This window comes from Gracilinanus agilis, chromosome 1, assembly GCF_016433145.1.
Source record: "Gracilinanus agilis isolate LMUSP501 chromosome 1, AgileGrace, whole genome shotgun sequence".
In the NCBI taxonomy this organism is placed as follows: domain Eukaryota; kingdom Metazoa; phylum Chordata; class Mammalia; order Didelphimorphia; family Didelphidae; genus Gracilinanus; species Gracilinanus agilis.
In genome coordinates, this window is record NC_058130.1 from 540158132 (window position 1) to 540170710 (window position 12579).

The following is a 12579-nucleotide window of genomic DNA, read 5'->3' on the forward strand; positions in this document are numbered from 1 at the left end:
TTTGTTTTTTGCTTTTGATCACCTTGTTACAGCAATTGATTTATATCAGTTCAACTTCTATTCTAATAAACATTATAATCAGTGATATCATTTCTGGGAGACAATAACCAATTTTTTTTCATCATCAGTTACTTTTTAAATTGATTAAATATTTATTTTCAATATTTTATTTTTCCACAATTATATATAAAACCATTTTTAACATTAAAAGTTTTGAGCCAAATTCTCTCCCTTCCCTCCCTTCACCCCCTTGAGGCAGCAAGCAATCTACCAGTTACTTTAAAAAATGATTTGTGACTGAATTCTTTCCATTGCATACCAGATTTTTATTGTTCTTTTCTTCTAGCTGTTCTAATTCTGATCTTTGCTGAAATTATATGGTATGCACACACAGATTCAGGGAAGAATCCTACAAAATAATTTTTTTGTCATTTTATTCAATGTTTGCCATGTCCAGAGCCTACAGATTCTTTTCTCAAAGAACATGTTAATGATGAAAGGGAGGAGGCTTCTGTGAAGTCTACAAATCCTTGATCTCTTCATTTTCCCATTATACAGTTGGCTGGATGACCCTTCTGGAGTCATTTTATCATACTCTAGTCTCTGTTGTTAAGATATTAGTTAATCTGTATGAGTAAAGCGAGTTTCCTCAAAGGGAGGACCTATAGTAAGAAATGATAGGTCCAGTTATATCCCTATTTAAAAATTTAAGGTGCTAACATCAAACTTATCAGATCATCCAACTTGAGTACAAGTAGAGTCTAAATTAAAAAACAGATTACAGAGGAAATGTTTAAGAATATTCAAGATTTTGGCAACATTGCTTCAAAAATTTCTTCATAAAGAAAGAAGGTAAAATTTTAAATCTTTCCAGGTACTCTGATACTACAAAGTAATTTCAACTCCACTTTACATCATAGAATCCTAAATTTAGAAGTAGAAGGGACCTAGAAGTCATACATAACAACCATAGGTAAGTGATTACATATGACTGAAAAGTCGTATAGGTAGTTAGTTGGTTGGGATTTGAATCCAGATTCTGTGTTTCCAAAACTAGTGTTCCTTCCACTAACAATCCAGCCTTCCACAAGGAACACAATACAAGTTCTCTTTTTCTACCAAGTAACATACTTCCTCATATGTCAATATATGAGTATAAATATGTAAACATATACTCTGCTCCCCACTCTATCTTCATAAGTCAAAAACATTCTGCAAGATGCTTTGCAGGAAAGTTGTTAGATTAATTTACAGAAGACTAACTAGATAGATGTCATTGCTTTCATTAATAATATGTATCCAATTATTTCTGGTTTTGTAAAGATTATGAAGTTGTAGATGACATTAATGAAGTTGCTCTTTTAATGTTTCACATTATTTCAAGTTATTTTGATAATCATATATGAGACTATTAATCAAACACTGAATCTAAGAGCTGAAAGTGAATTCATAGACCATCTATTTCAGGTCACAACAGATAAAGAATTTCCCCTGACATTTGATCCCCTGAAAACTTCCTAGGAGGGAAATACTAATTCCCTAAAAAGTGAGCACATTCAAGTTATAGATAGCTCCAGTTTTGGAAAGACTTTCCTTACATTGATCCAAAAATCTGTCTCTCTGCAACTTCCATCCATTGTGCCTAATTGATCTCTGGGAGAAAGCACAATAAATTAAGTCCTTCTTCCATGAGCATCCTTGAAATGATGATTGCATACTTCACAGCTCTTCTCTTTCCCAGACTAGATATACATACTTCAACTAATTCTCATATGATATGGATTCCATATTTTCCAACATCTTGCTTGCTTTCTTCTGATGCTTTCCCGTCAGTATGTATTTCCTAAAATGCAGAACCCAAAGTTCAAAAGTTTCCCAGGTATTGTTTGCTTAGGGCAGAACATAATGGTACTCACCTCCTACTTCCTGAGAACCATGCCTCTCTCTCTTCATGTGGCCTAAAGTCACATTAGTTTGTTTGAAATGTCAGTGTTGATTAAACTTGAGCTTACAGTTTTTGGATCATATAAATGCACATACATACATATACACTAGCACTTACCTACCTCTGAGGTTGAAAAGGGAATGTGTATGTATGTGATCCACATACATATGTGTACATATACATCATATAAAGAGAATGTTTATAATCCCTTTATATCCTGCTTGTCATTTCTTACAGCACAATAGTATTCTATCACAATCATATGCCATATATTGTGCTGTAAGAAATGACAAGCAGGATGCTTTCAGAAGAATCTGGGAAGACTTATTTTGAACTCATGCAAAGTGAAGTGAGCAGAAACGAGAATATTATACACAGTAATCACAATATTGTATGATGATCCAAGACAATTCCAAAGGACTTATGAGATGAATGATGCTATCCTCCTTCTGAGAGAGACAACTGATAAGAGTCTGAATGCAGATCAAAGTATACTTTTTAAACTTTATTTTTCTTGTTTGTTTTTTGTCCGTGTTTTCTTTTACAATATGGTTAATATGGAAATGCTTTGTATGTCTGCATATGAAATAAATAAATGAAATGCCCTTTCAAAAAATAAAATCCCCAAATCATCATACATAACTTGTTTGGCCATTCCCCAACCAAAGAACATCCTCTTATTTCTAAGATTTTGCCATCACAAAAAGAGCTGTTACAAATATTTTTAACAAATATAGATTTTTCTATTTTCTTTGCTCTCTTTGGGCTATAGACCTGGTAGTTTTATAGTCCATTAGACACAGTTCCAATTTTTCTACATCCCTTCTAGCATATTTTTCCTTTCCTGTCATATTATCCAATTTGAGAGGTGTTAAGGTGGTATCTCAGAGTTGTTTAATTGAATTTCCTAAATTTAGAAAACTTTTTTCAAGTGAATACTGACAGCTTTGATTTTTTTTTTTCTGAAAACTGCCTACTCATATCCTTTGATCACTTATCAACTGGGGAATGGCACTTATTTTTACAAATATGGTGTTATTCCTCATATATTTAAAAAAAGAGACCTTGATCAGAGAAACTTGCTATAAAATCCCTCTGCTCCCCTCCATTTCTTATTTTCTTTCTCATTTTGATTGCATTGGTATTGTTTGTGCAAAAACTTTCGAATTTCACATAATCAAAATTATGCATTTTACTTTCTGTGACCCTTTTCATCTTGTTTGGTCACAAACTCTTCCCTTTTCTTTAAATCTGCCAGGCACATTTTTTCATTTTTACATGTGATATCACCCTTTATATCTAAATCATTTATCCATTTTGACTTTATCTTGGTATATCATATGAGATGTCAGTCTTTGCCTAGTTTCTTCCAAACTCTTAGCAATGCTTTAAAACTTTCTCTGAAGTACCATTTTTGCCCACCTGATATGCTCCAGGGGGAAAGCTGCCCTCTCTGTTAAGTAGATAAATATCCACCTTGGTGTACCTTATCAAGATGTTGCCAATCATCATTACTCATCTGACAAGATGATGAATTCATGGGTCATAGAGGTTAAAAGAATTAGTTAAAAGGGACCTTAGGGATCAAAGTCCATATCTCTTATTTTATAGATGATAAAACTAAAGGCCATGAGGTGGAATGTCTTGCCCTCCTCTTCACACTATGCCTGGAAGAACTTTCATCATTTTACCATTCTTTTCACAAAATCACAGAATTTGAGAATTATAAGGGGCCTCAGAAGTTACCTAGTCCAGTTCATATACCCAAGGAATCCCCATTATAACATATCTGACAGGAAATCATCCAGTTTCTGCTTCCTTGGAGTCCTGTTTTTCAAGGCAAGATATTCTCCCTTTAGATCGATATGATAATGAAGATTATCTTGAAATCAAATCTAAATAAGCCTCTTGGCAGCTTCTACCATTGCTTCAGTTTTTATTTCCAGGAGCCAGGTGGAACAAGTGTATCACCTCCTAACTCATCAAATCCTTGAATGTTACAGTCATGTTCCTTTTCACTTTCTATCCTTCAGGCTTCAGTTCCTTCAAATGACACACACAAACTCATTCATAAAATGATGATTGAACACAATACAGGTAATCCTATACAAATGACAAGTCACTTAAAATTATTTATCATCAAGATTGCCTTAGGAAGCAATCTAAAAAGGCTTTGGTTTTTACAGTAAAGTTTGGAAAAAAAAACCCCACGAGTTAGGTGTTTTCTTTTCATTTTACTGGACAGAAATATAAAAGTGCAAGTTCTATAAATTATTTACTTTTACAATACACCACAATAAATATCCTAATTTTCAGTGACATCTAAAAATTCTTTTGTTAAAACTGAGTAGAAGATAGCCATAGTGAGCTAAAAATAAAGATGTCTGACCTTTTTATTAAAGATAAAATCTTAAGAATATTGGTCAACAAGATGCATATTCTATTATTGTTATTAGATCATGCCTCCGAGTTTTCCAAATCATAAAAACTTATGTAGATGACATTATATACATTTGATATTGATCTCATCACAGGCATAATCTAATACAAAAGCATACTTGATATTTATAAATTGGAGCTGCTCCAAAGAATCTCCCAAAGTAGGAAGAGAGAAGTGGTAGAAACAGGAAAAAAACAAAACAATGAAATAATACACATATTGAGCCTTTTCCACTTAAGTGATTCTTTTCTAAATTAGTAGGAAGAAAGGGAAGCAGATTTACATAGAAATGAATTATAGCACAGATCACGATCAGAGTAATCACACTAGGCAAATCAAAGCACATAGGCAAGAAAGGCTTGTATCTAAAACATATCAATTCAAAGCACTTATTCAACTTGAAAAAAATACAGCTTTCAGTTAGTCTAAATGAACAACATACTTACACTCTGCTTTAGTATATTTAGTGTCTTTCGTATCTCTCCCATGTTAACAAAAAGGTACTATAAGAGTAAATTAGACTGATTGGAAGAATGGTCCATTTAAAAATCTATACATAAAACATTGAACTCTAAAATGAACTATACTTGAATGAAAGAAGTAAAAAGCAGCAAATGAAAAAGTTTAAAAAAATCTAGTTTTGTTTCAAACTACTTCTAAATCACAGGACTTTTGAATAATCTTTACATAATTAATAATAGGTTTACCAATATTTTTGCCTGACAGGACAATTTAAGTATGGCTCAACATTGAAGCAAGAATTGCAAGAATGATCCTCAAACACATTAGAGAGATGTTTAATGTTCATTGGATTGAATAGCTACACACACTAATGATTAGAAGAGAACAAAAGTTGCATTGATACATACTAAAGATTCATCATTCTTCCCTTCGACCCAGAAAAACGAGGGAATTCAAATGCAGCCCATAGAATTGTTAAAAAGAGGTCACAGCTATATTGATGGAAGCTCCCCAATAATTCCCAACCAGAACACATTTTGATTTCTAAATCTAATCATTTAACAAATAGGGCAGTCCAAACTTTTTTCCCTTGTGCCTAAACCAATGGAAGATGGATTTCCTGAATCAAGTAGGTTTGGAAAAACACTTTGGTAACTCAGTCCACTAAAAAGTGGCTAGTAATATATGAGGAAATACTATTTTCAAAGAAATTACTACTTTAATTTCCTCACGAATAATTCCCAGGAGATTAAAATTCATCAATACTCTGGTCAAATTCTCTCCTGTTGTGAACTCTGAGAAGCAAATTAAAAATGTGTCAAGTTAAGTCATATGAAAATTATACTTGGGAATTACTACAGATTTGTTCAAATCAAATGCATAGTCATGGCAGAAGTGATTAAGACAGACTGAGGAATTTAGTTATGACATCACCACTAGGGTAGTGTACTATGCATGAGGTTAAGTTAGGTGACATTAGAAAATTAGGAATAAGGGGACTTAAAAGTGACTGAAGTACTTTGTTATCACATTTAATAATCCAAGGTCGGGGCCATGGGGGAAAATAGTTGAATCTTAGTAATACATAGCCCAGAAAAATCATTAATGAATTGAATGTAAATTATTAATCAGTATTGTATGTATTGTATGAATTGTAAATTAACCTTTCTCTCCCCAAATCCATGTCAAATAAAAAACTATAATAAGAAATCCAGTTGAAGGATTTCAAAACTAGATTTAAGTAACTTCACTTTTAACCACAGAAAAGTAAAAAAATCCCATAACTTAAGTATTAAATATCTAATTTTTAGAATATGCTATCAAATTAAGTTTTCTAAATAGTTGTAGCCCTGGCCCAACAATTAATTTCTGTTCCCCTCATTTTTTTAGGTTGTCTTTAGAAAAAAAATTTGGTCCTTGCTATTCTGAAAAATACTGAAATAATCTGGAGAAATAATTATTTTACATTACATCATCTGAGCTAAAAGAGTATGTAGCTTTTTTTCTAAGAAAAAACATGGAGGCCTATGCTCTATATTAATTTTTTTAACAAAAGAATATTGGGTTCGTATGGTAATCATGCCAGGAGACCCTGCCCCATCATTAACTCACTGGGCAACATGGACCAAGCCACTGTGTCTTGTCATCTGTAATACTGGGATGATGCTGTTTTATGTATTTCATAGGACCATCATAAGGATGAAGTTAAAAAGATTGGAAAGTGTTTTTATTGTTTCAAAGCGCAATACAAATGTAGGTGGTGATCTTATTATTAATTTTACTCTTTATAATACAATTGTTAATGTGATCAAGTCAAATGTGTGCTTATAATAATTTTTTCCTGAACAATTACAGGTCAACTATATTTAGCTTAACAAACAAAAAGGGAAATTAAAAAAAAACTCTAAATTGTTTGAACAAGGTCACTTAACCCTCTCACCAGCTGACTATTTTTTTCAAGTTTTTGTTCAGAAGAGGAGTTTTTTAATGTGTCAGCTCAACTCCAAAAATGTATCTCTGGCACAGGTGGTTTTCAGAAGAAAAGCTGATCTTCCCAATAGCTGTATCCTCTGCATGTTTTTTTTAAAGTGCAGAAAATCATGTGGGATGGGATGGAAGAAATCAAGACTTCTGTCTGTCACTGAGGTACCACTTCCCTCAAAGAGGCTAAGGCTGCATGGATGCGGACATGTAATCTGTTTTCAAAGTCATAGCCAGTGAATTCCTCCTGAAAGAACAAATAAAATTACTTAAAGTTAAAATATTATAAGGAGCTATAGTCTTTCACAATAATTTTTGTATTCTCAGAAGTAAAATACATAATTCTTTAACTAACTGAGATATTATTAAGGCTATTCTCTTACTTATCACCCTAAAGACTCAAATAAGCATGCATTTTATAAACTTCATATAGGAAAACTAAGATTGTTCATTTATGAAGAAAATCTTCCATATTGGCTGCAGGATAATTCTTAAGTGATGTTGCTTGGAAGGGAATATTATTGAGTCTTAGTTAATTAGAATAATGTAGCTATAAAGCCAAAAGATTTATCTTATTTTTATTTTTTAAAAAACCTTTACCTTCCACAGTACTATGTATTGGTTCCAAGGCAGAAGAGTAGTAAGGTCTAGGCAATGGGAGTTAAGTGACTTGCCCAGGGTCATACACCTAGGAAGTGTCTGAGGCCAGATTGGAACCTAGGACTTCCCGTTTCTAGGTCTGGTTCTCAATCCACTGTGCTACCCAGCTGCCCCACCTCTTCCACTTTAAAGAATGGGTGCATTTAAATATTTTAAGCATTAAGACTCTAACACAAAAAATACAAAGATTTTTATTCTAAAAACATATTAGTTGTCCCAGAAAAGTCTTTTGAAAAAAATCCTTTACCTTCTGCCTTAGAATTGATACTGAGTATCAGTTCCAAGGCAGAGAAGAAATAAGGGATACATAATTGGGGTTAAATGACTGGCCCTGGATCACACAGCTAGGAAGTATCTGAGACTAGATTTTAACCAAGGATGTCCCAAATCCAGACCTGGTGCTCAATCCACTGAACCACCTTGCTGGCCCTATCAGGAAGATCTTGAATGATAAATGTTCATTGTATCAGTCTCTATTATACCAGTCCCTCCCCCTCCCACTTATACATAACAACTTTCTGGAAACTAACACTCAATTTTAAACTAAAAAGATATAGTTTTTATCTTTCAGAAAGGGAAAAGTAGAAGCAGGGAGAACTAGTTGGGTGAGTATCTTTACCTTTGCTTGTAAAAGAAGAGTTCTACCTCTTGCCACAGTCTATAAAAGTGGGGAGAAAAAAACAAGTTTGTAAATTTTAATCAGAGCAAAAGACATTTAACTGGAAATGTACATGAAGTAGAACATTTAACATTACTCTACCATGCTCAGAACTAAATGGCACATAGAAAGATGTTTAAAAATGTTTGTTGAACTGTTAAAAATAATACACTGCATTAATAATGAAATACAATTATTAAGGAAAGCATAAAATTTTCAAGTCTTCCCTAACATACTCTGACAACAATTATTTAATCCTCTCAGGTGGTTTTATTGTTTTTAATATATAACCTTTATATAAACATTGCTATTTGTCTAAATTTATAATAAAAAGAGGTTGGGTCAACTGCTCATATGAATTAATTGAAACTTTTCCTTCATAATATAATATATAAGAAGTCTGTTAATAAATAATTTTCATATACCCCACAATTGTTGTTTAAAAGTTTATAGTTGAATTAAAAAAACAAATGAATACCAAAGGCTTGGACCATTAGTGACAGTTCCATATCTAGTAATTTTAATTTTTAATGAAATAGATTTGGAATCATAATTATTAAGAAGACTAGCAGTTTTCTTTTGAAAATAATATTAGAAGGTAAAAGCTCATTGTGGTAAAGACAATAAACATTTTGAAAAGAAGTAAGATTCCATTTTATTGTCCCCCAAATTATAAAAACTCTATTTAAATTTAAAATTTTAAATATTTCCTTAAATGAAATACAGATGTCTCCAATAAGAGATAATTATTAGCATTATAACTCAAGTTAGGAAAAGACAGGAGCAGTGCCACAATTTTCCTACCTTAGTTTAATTTATAAAATCTTCATATTAAAGAAGCAATTGAATTTACTGAAAGGATTAATTAAATAATTTAACATATAATTAACTTTTGAAAAGAAAGTACTAAGAATATATTCCAGTTATGCACCAAAATAAGATAAGGTAAATTAGGGTCAGATAAGTATGGCTTAGCAGTGTCTAACACTGAGTTGTAACTAACAAATGATAATACCTCAAAATGGACTACCATTGACCGAAAAGTACTAGTTATCATTCTTATTCTAAAGGAAATGCATACTTAGTTAGAAATGAGCAAATAAGAAATAATTTACTGCTTATTTCTAAAGATTAGATTCTTGGAAGTTTGGAGAAAGGAAAAGCATTAGCCAATATTGAGAACTAAAATTTAATAGGGTAATTAAGCAATCCTTTGATGTAAATTTTACTTAAAAGAAAAATATGAGAACTCAATACAAAAAAAAATGAATAACTATCCCTTATGACTTTATTTATTTCGATTAAAGGCTGCTTTAGTTCTATACCGTTGCACACTTTAACTTAACATTAATCTATATAAAGTATATTCTCTTACCTCTGGGTTATCTAATAGGAGACAGCCAAGCTCATAACAAGCATATGGTTGAACATATAAGTTGTTCTGACGACATAACTCATCTTTGACAGCTCTCTGGAAGAACTGTAAATAAAATAAATGGTATTTAAGCTAATTCATTTTTACATTTATAGCTGAACAAAAATTTCTTTTGGATCTGCTTTTCTCTATTCTATGGCTTTCTATATTTCTTACTCCCCCTTCCCCTTATTTCTTATGCTCTACTGACTCACTTCAAGGTCTCCATCACCTTCTTTCTCAAATTTTGTTTCAAAGACTTAAAATTTTCACCTCCTTTTCTACCAAGTTCCTTCATGCAAAATGTACATACTATAGAGCCCATTCCTAGGCTAATCATGATTTTGAAGCATTTAGAGACAGTAGGATGTAAGTGCTCAGAGAGACTGTGACTTGTCCAAGATTGCACTGCACAGGTGTAGAAAGGAGAGTCAGGATTGGAAACTTAGTTCTCTGACTCCAAATCTAGTGTTATTTCCATTAAATCAGTCTACCTCCTATCTTTTTTAGGTTACACATTTACTTCTTATTTAGAACAACTGAGTAATTAATCATCTGTCTTAGTACACCAAGTGCTTTGTTAGAATTTAAATACTTCAAAATTTCAATGTACAGGTATCTCTTCCACATTACTGGGGTTTGTGGTATGGTGCCTCCCACAATCTGGAAAATTGGTGTAAAATGTTTAGCCCTCCTTTAGACTAGGAAAGAAGTCTTGAGTTTTTTCTTTTTCTTTAATGAGGTGTTTACAGTATCTTATAAAATTTGGATTAAATATTTAATCATTGATTATATATAAGTCAATGTTAAGTGAAAATTAGTTCTTAAACTTTTTCTGTGTCATTTGCTGGTCTCTGAATGTCATCTGCAGCTTCTGCAAAACTTTCTCAAAACTGTAATTTAATTTCTTATACTGACCCACGATATAGCAAAACCATGATGGGGTTAGTCATGATGAGGAAGGGATACTTGATAAGATGATATAACCAATGCTGAGGTAATGATGTGGAACAGTAGAGAAAGGACTGGGCTTGTTGTTAGGAAGAAGAGAGTTCAAAGCCAGCTTCACATACATATTAGCTAGCTGTGTGAAACTAGGTAACTCACTAAACCTTTGTTTGCCTCATTTTCCTCAACTATAAAAGGGGAATAATAACATCCTCTATTTTGCAAGGTTGTTGTGAGGCTATAGGAGATATTTGTAAAGCACTGAGGACAGTGCCAGGCACCTTGTGAGAGATAAATAAGTGCCTGTTCCTCTTCCAATCCCAGATCACAAACTACCTCTGCCTTCTTATTTTGTATGTCCATATCCTCCTATAGATCTGCTATCAAGACTTTATTCACTTAGCTACTAGTTTCTGACCACCTTTCTGTATGATAATGCCAATGAATGACTTGTGAAATAATTTCTTTCCCATATTTCAAATAACATGAAAATCAAACCTTCAGCAATTATGAATTAGGTCTCCTTAAATATGCATTTCTTTAGGGCGGCTAGAGTATGATACCTATAATTGAGAGGATCTAGGTTCAAATCTGACCTCAGATATTTTCTAGCTGTGTGACTCTGGGCAATCACTTAACCTAGACTGCTGCTCTTCTATCTTAGACTTGATACTAAGACAAAAGGGTTAAAAAAATAGAATATATTTCTTCTATGTGTACTTTGAACTGGCTTCTCCTTTATGCAACTGCTTTTATAACACAGTGGAGTCTGAGGTAGGATCTGCCTCACAGTGTTGATTTTAAGATTAACAAGATTAAACAGATGAAAGCCGTTTAGCAAACAAATGAAAGCAAAGTACTATACAAATTTAAGGTACTACTTTAAAATTGTTTTTTTTTTTTAATCACCAAAAATCTACCTTCTCTCAATTTAATTTTTTGTAGTGTTCATCCAGAAATTTCTGCATTTCTTCTTAAAGAATTCAAAATACACAGGAATGAGACTTCTGATTAAAAGCCCAAAGCTGCCTTCATTACACTTCCTCCAAAGGTATGCCAACTTGTTGTACAAGGATTCACACTAAAAATTAAGTCAGTTCTTACAATGTAAACACTGTGTGTTTTGCACCCTCTGTTAACCTTTTATCTATTCTATCACCAATGTAGAAGCGAAAGAATACCATAACGTTATGAGAGCCATTTTGTATTTTTGTCTTCTGGACTGTCACAGGCAACAGATACAGTTTTAAAAGTTATATACTCTGGTCTAAAATAGAATCATTTTAATTCATGTATTAATTTCACCTCAATCTCATATTAAGATTAATTTAAAGAGTATATTCCTTAAGTTTAATAGTCAAGGAATTAATTTAAAGTCAAAGCCTCGAGGGTATTGAAATATTAACACTTAGCTGAGAATGATCTCATTAGGAATCTATGTCTTAGAAAAACTAAAATCAAGTGAGAAAAAAATGCTTTCACAGATCTATTTATAAGCTATGTATTGTGTTTATCTATAGAAGCTATTCAATCTGCTTTATTACCAACTATTCCATCTCAAACAGTGATGATTTTATTATATTCTCTGCAGAAAGAGGACTGGAACAGTAAGTGAAAGCATATTTTGACTTCTGCTAATTTAAGTATTAACTTGGGTCACAGGATGTTACTCCTGTGTCAAAATTTTCTACTTCCTTCTAAATTTCACTTTCAGTCTCTTTCAATTTGGACTAGCATGTCTTTGTTAACATACTGTATCAGAACATGTTGATTTATACTGTAAAGCAGCATCTCTAAAACTTCCATAATCGATCATTTACTAAATAATATGATTCTGGACAAGTAACACTATAATGACTCATTTCCCTCTCTGTAAAATGAAAATGAATCTGATATACCTACCTCACAGTGTTGTTTTCAAGATTAACAGAATTAAACAGTTGAAAGCAGTTTAGCAACTATAAAACACCACACAAATTTAAGGTATTTGTATAAAATTATATGTTTAATCACTGAAAATCTACCTTTTCTCTTGCCCATCCTGACAACACCCCAACTGTGAATGAAATTAA

General features: G+C 32.4%; 1 protein-coding gene across 1 annotated transcript in view; it reads right to left on the reverse strand.

Annotated features, from left to right (window-relative positions):
* Positions 1–6575: 6575 nt before the first annotated feature.
* The window catches only part of TTC39C (tetratricopeptide repeat domain 39C), a 107005-nt gene continuing 101001 nt past the window's right edge, over positions 6576–12579 (reverse strand). The window contains exons 12-14 of the mRNA XM_044666556.1: positions 9521–9625; positions 8107–8145; positions 6576–7074 (exon numbers count right to left, since the gene is read on the reverse strand). Of these exons, the coding sequence (XP_044522491.1) occupies positions 6985–7074; positions 8107–8145; positions 9521–9625 (234 nt within the window). The 3' untranslated portion in view covers positions 6576–6984. The remainder of the gene's footprint in view (positions 7075–8106; positions 8146–9520; positions 9626–12579) is intronic.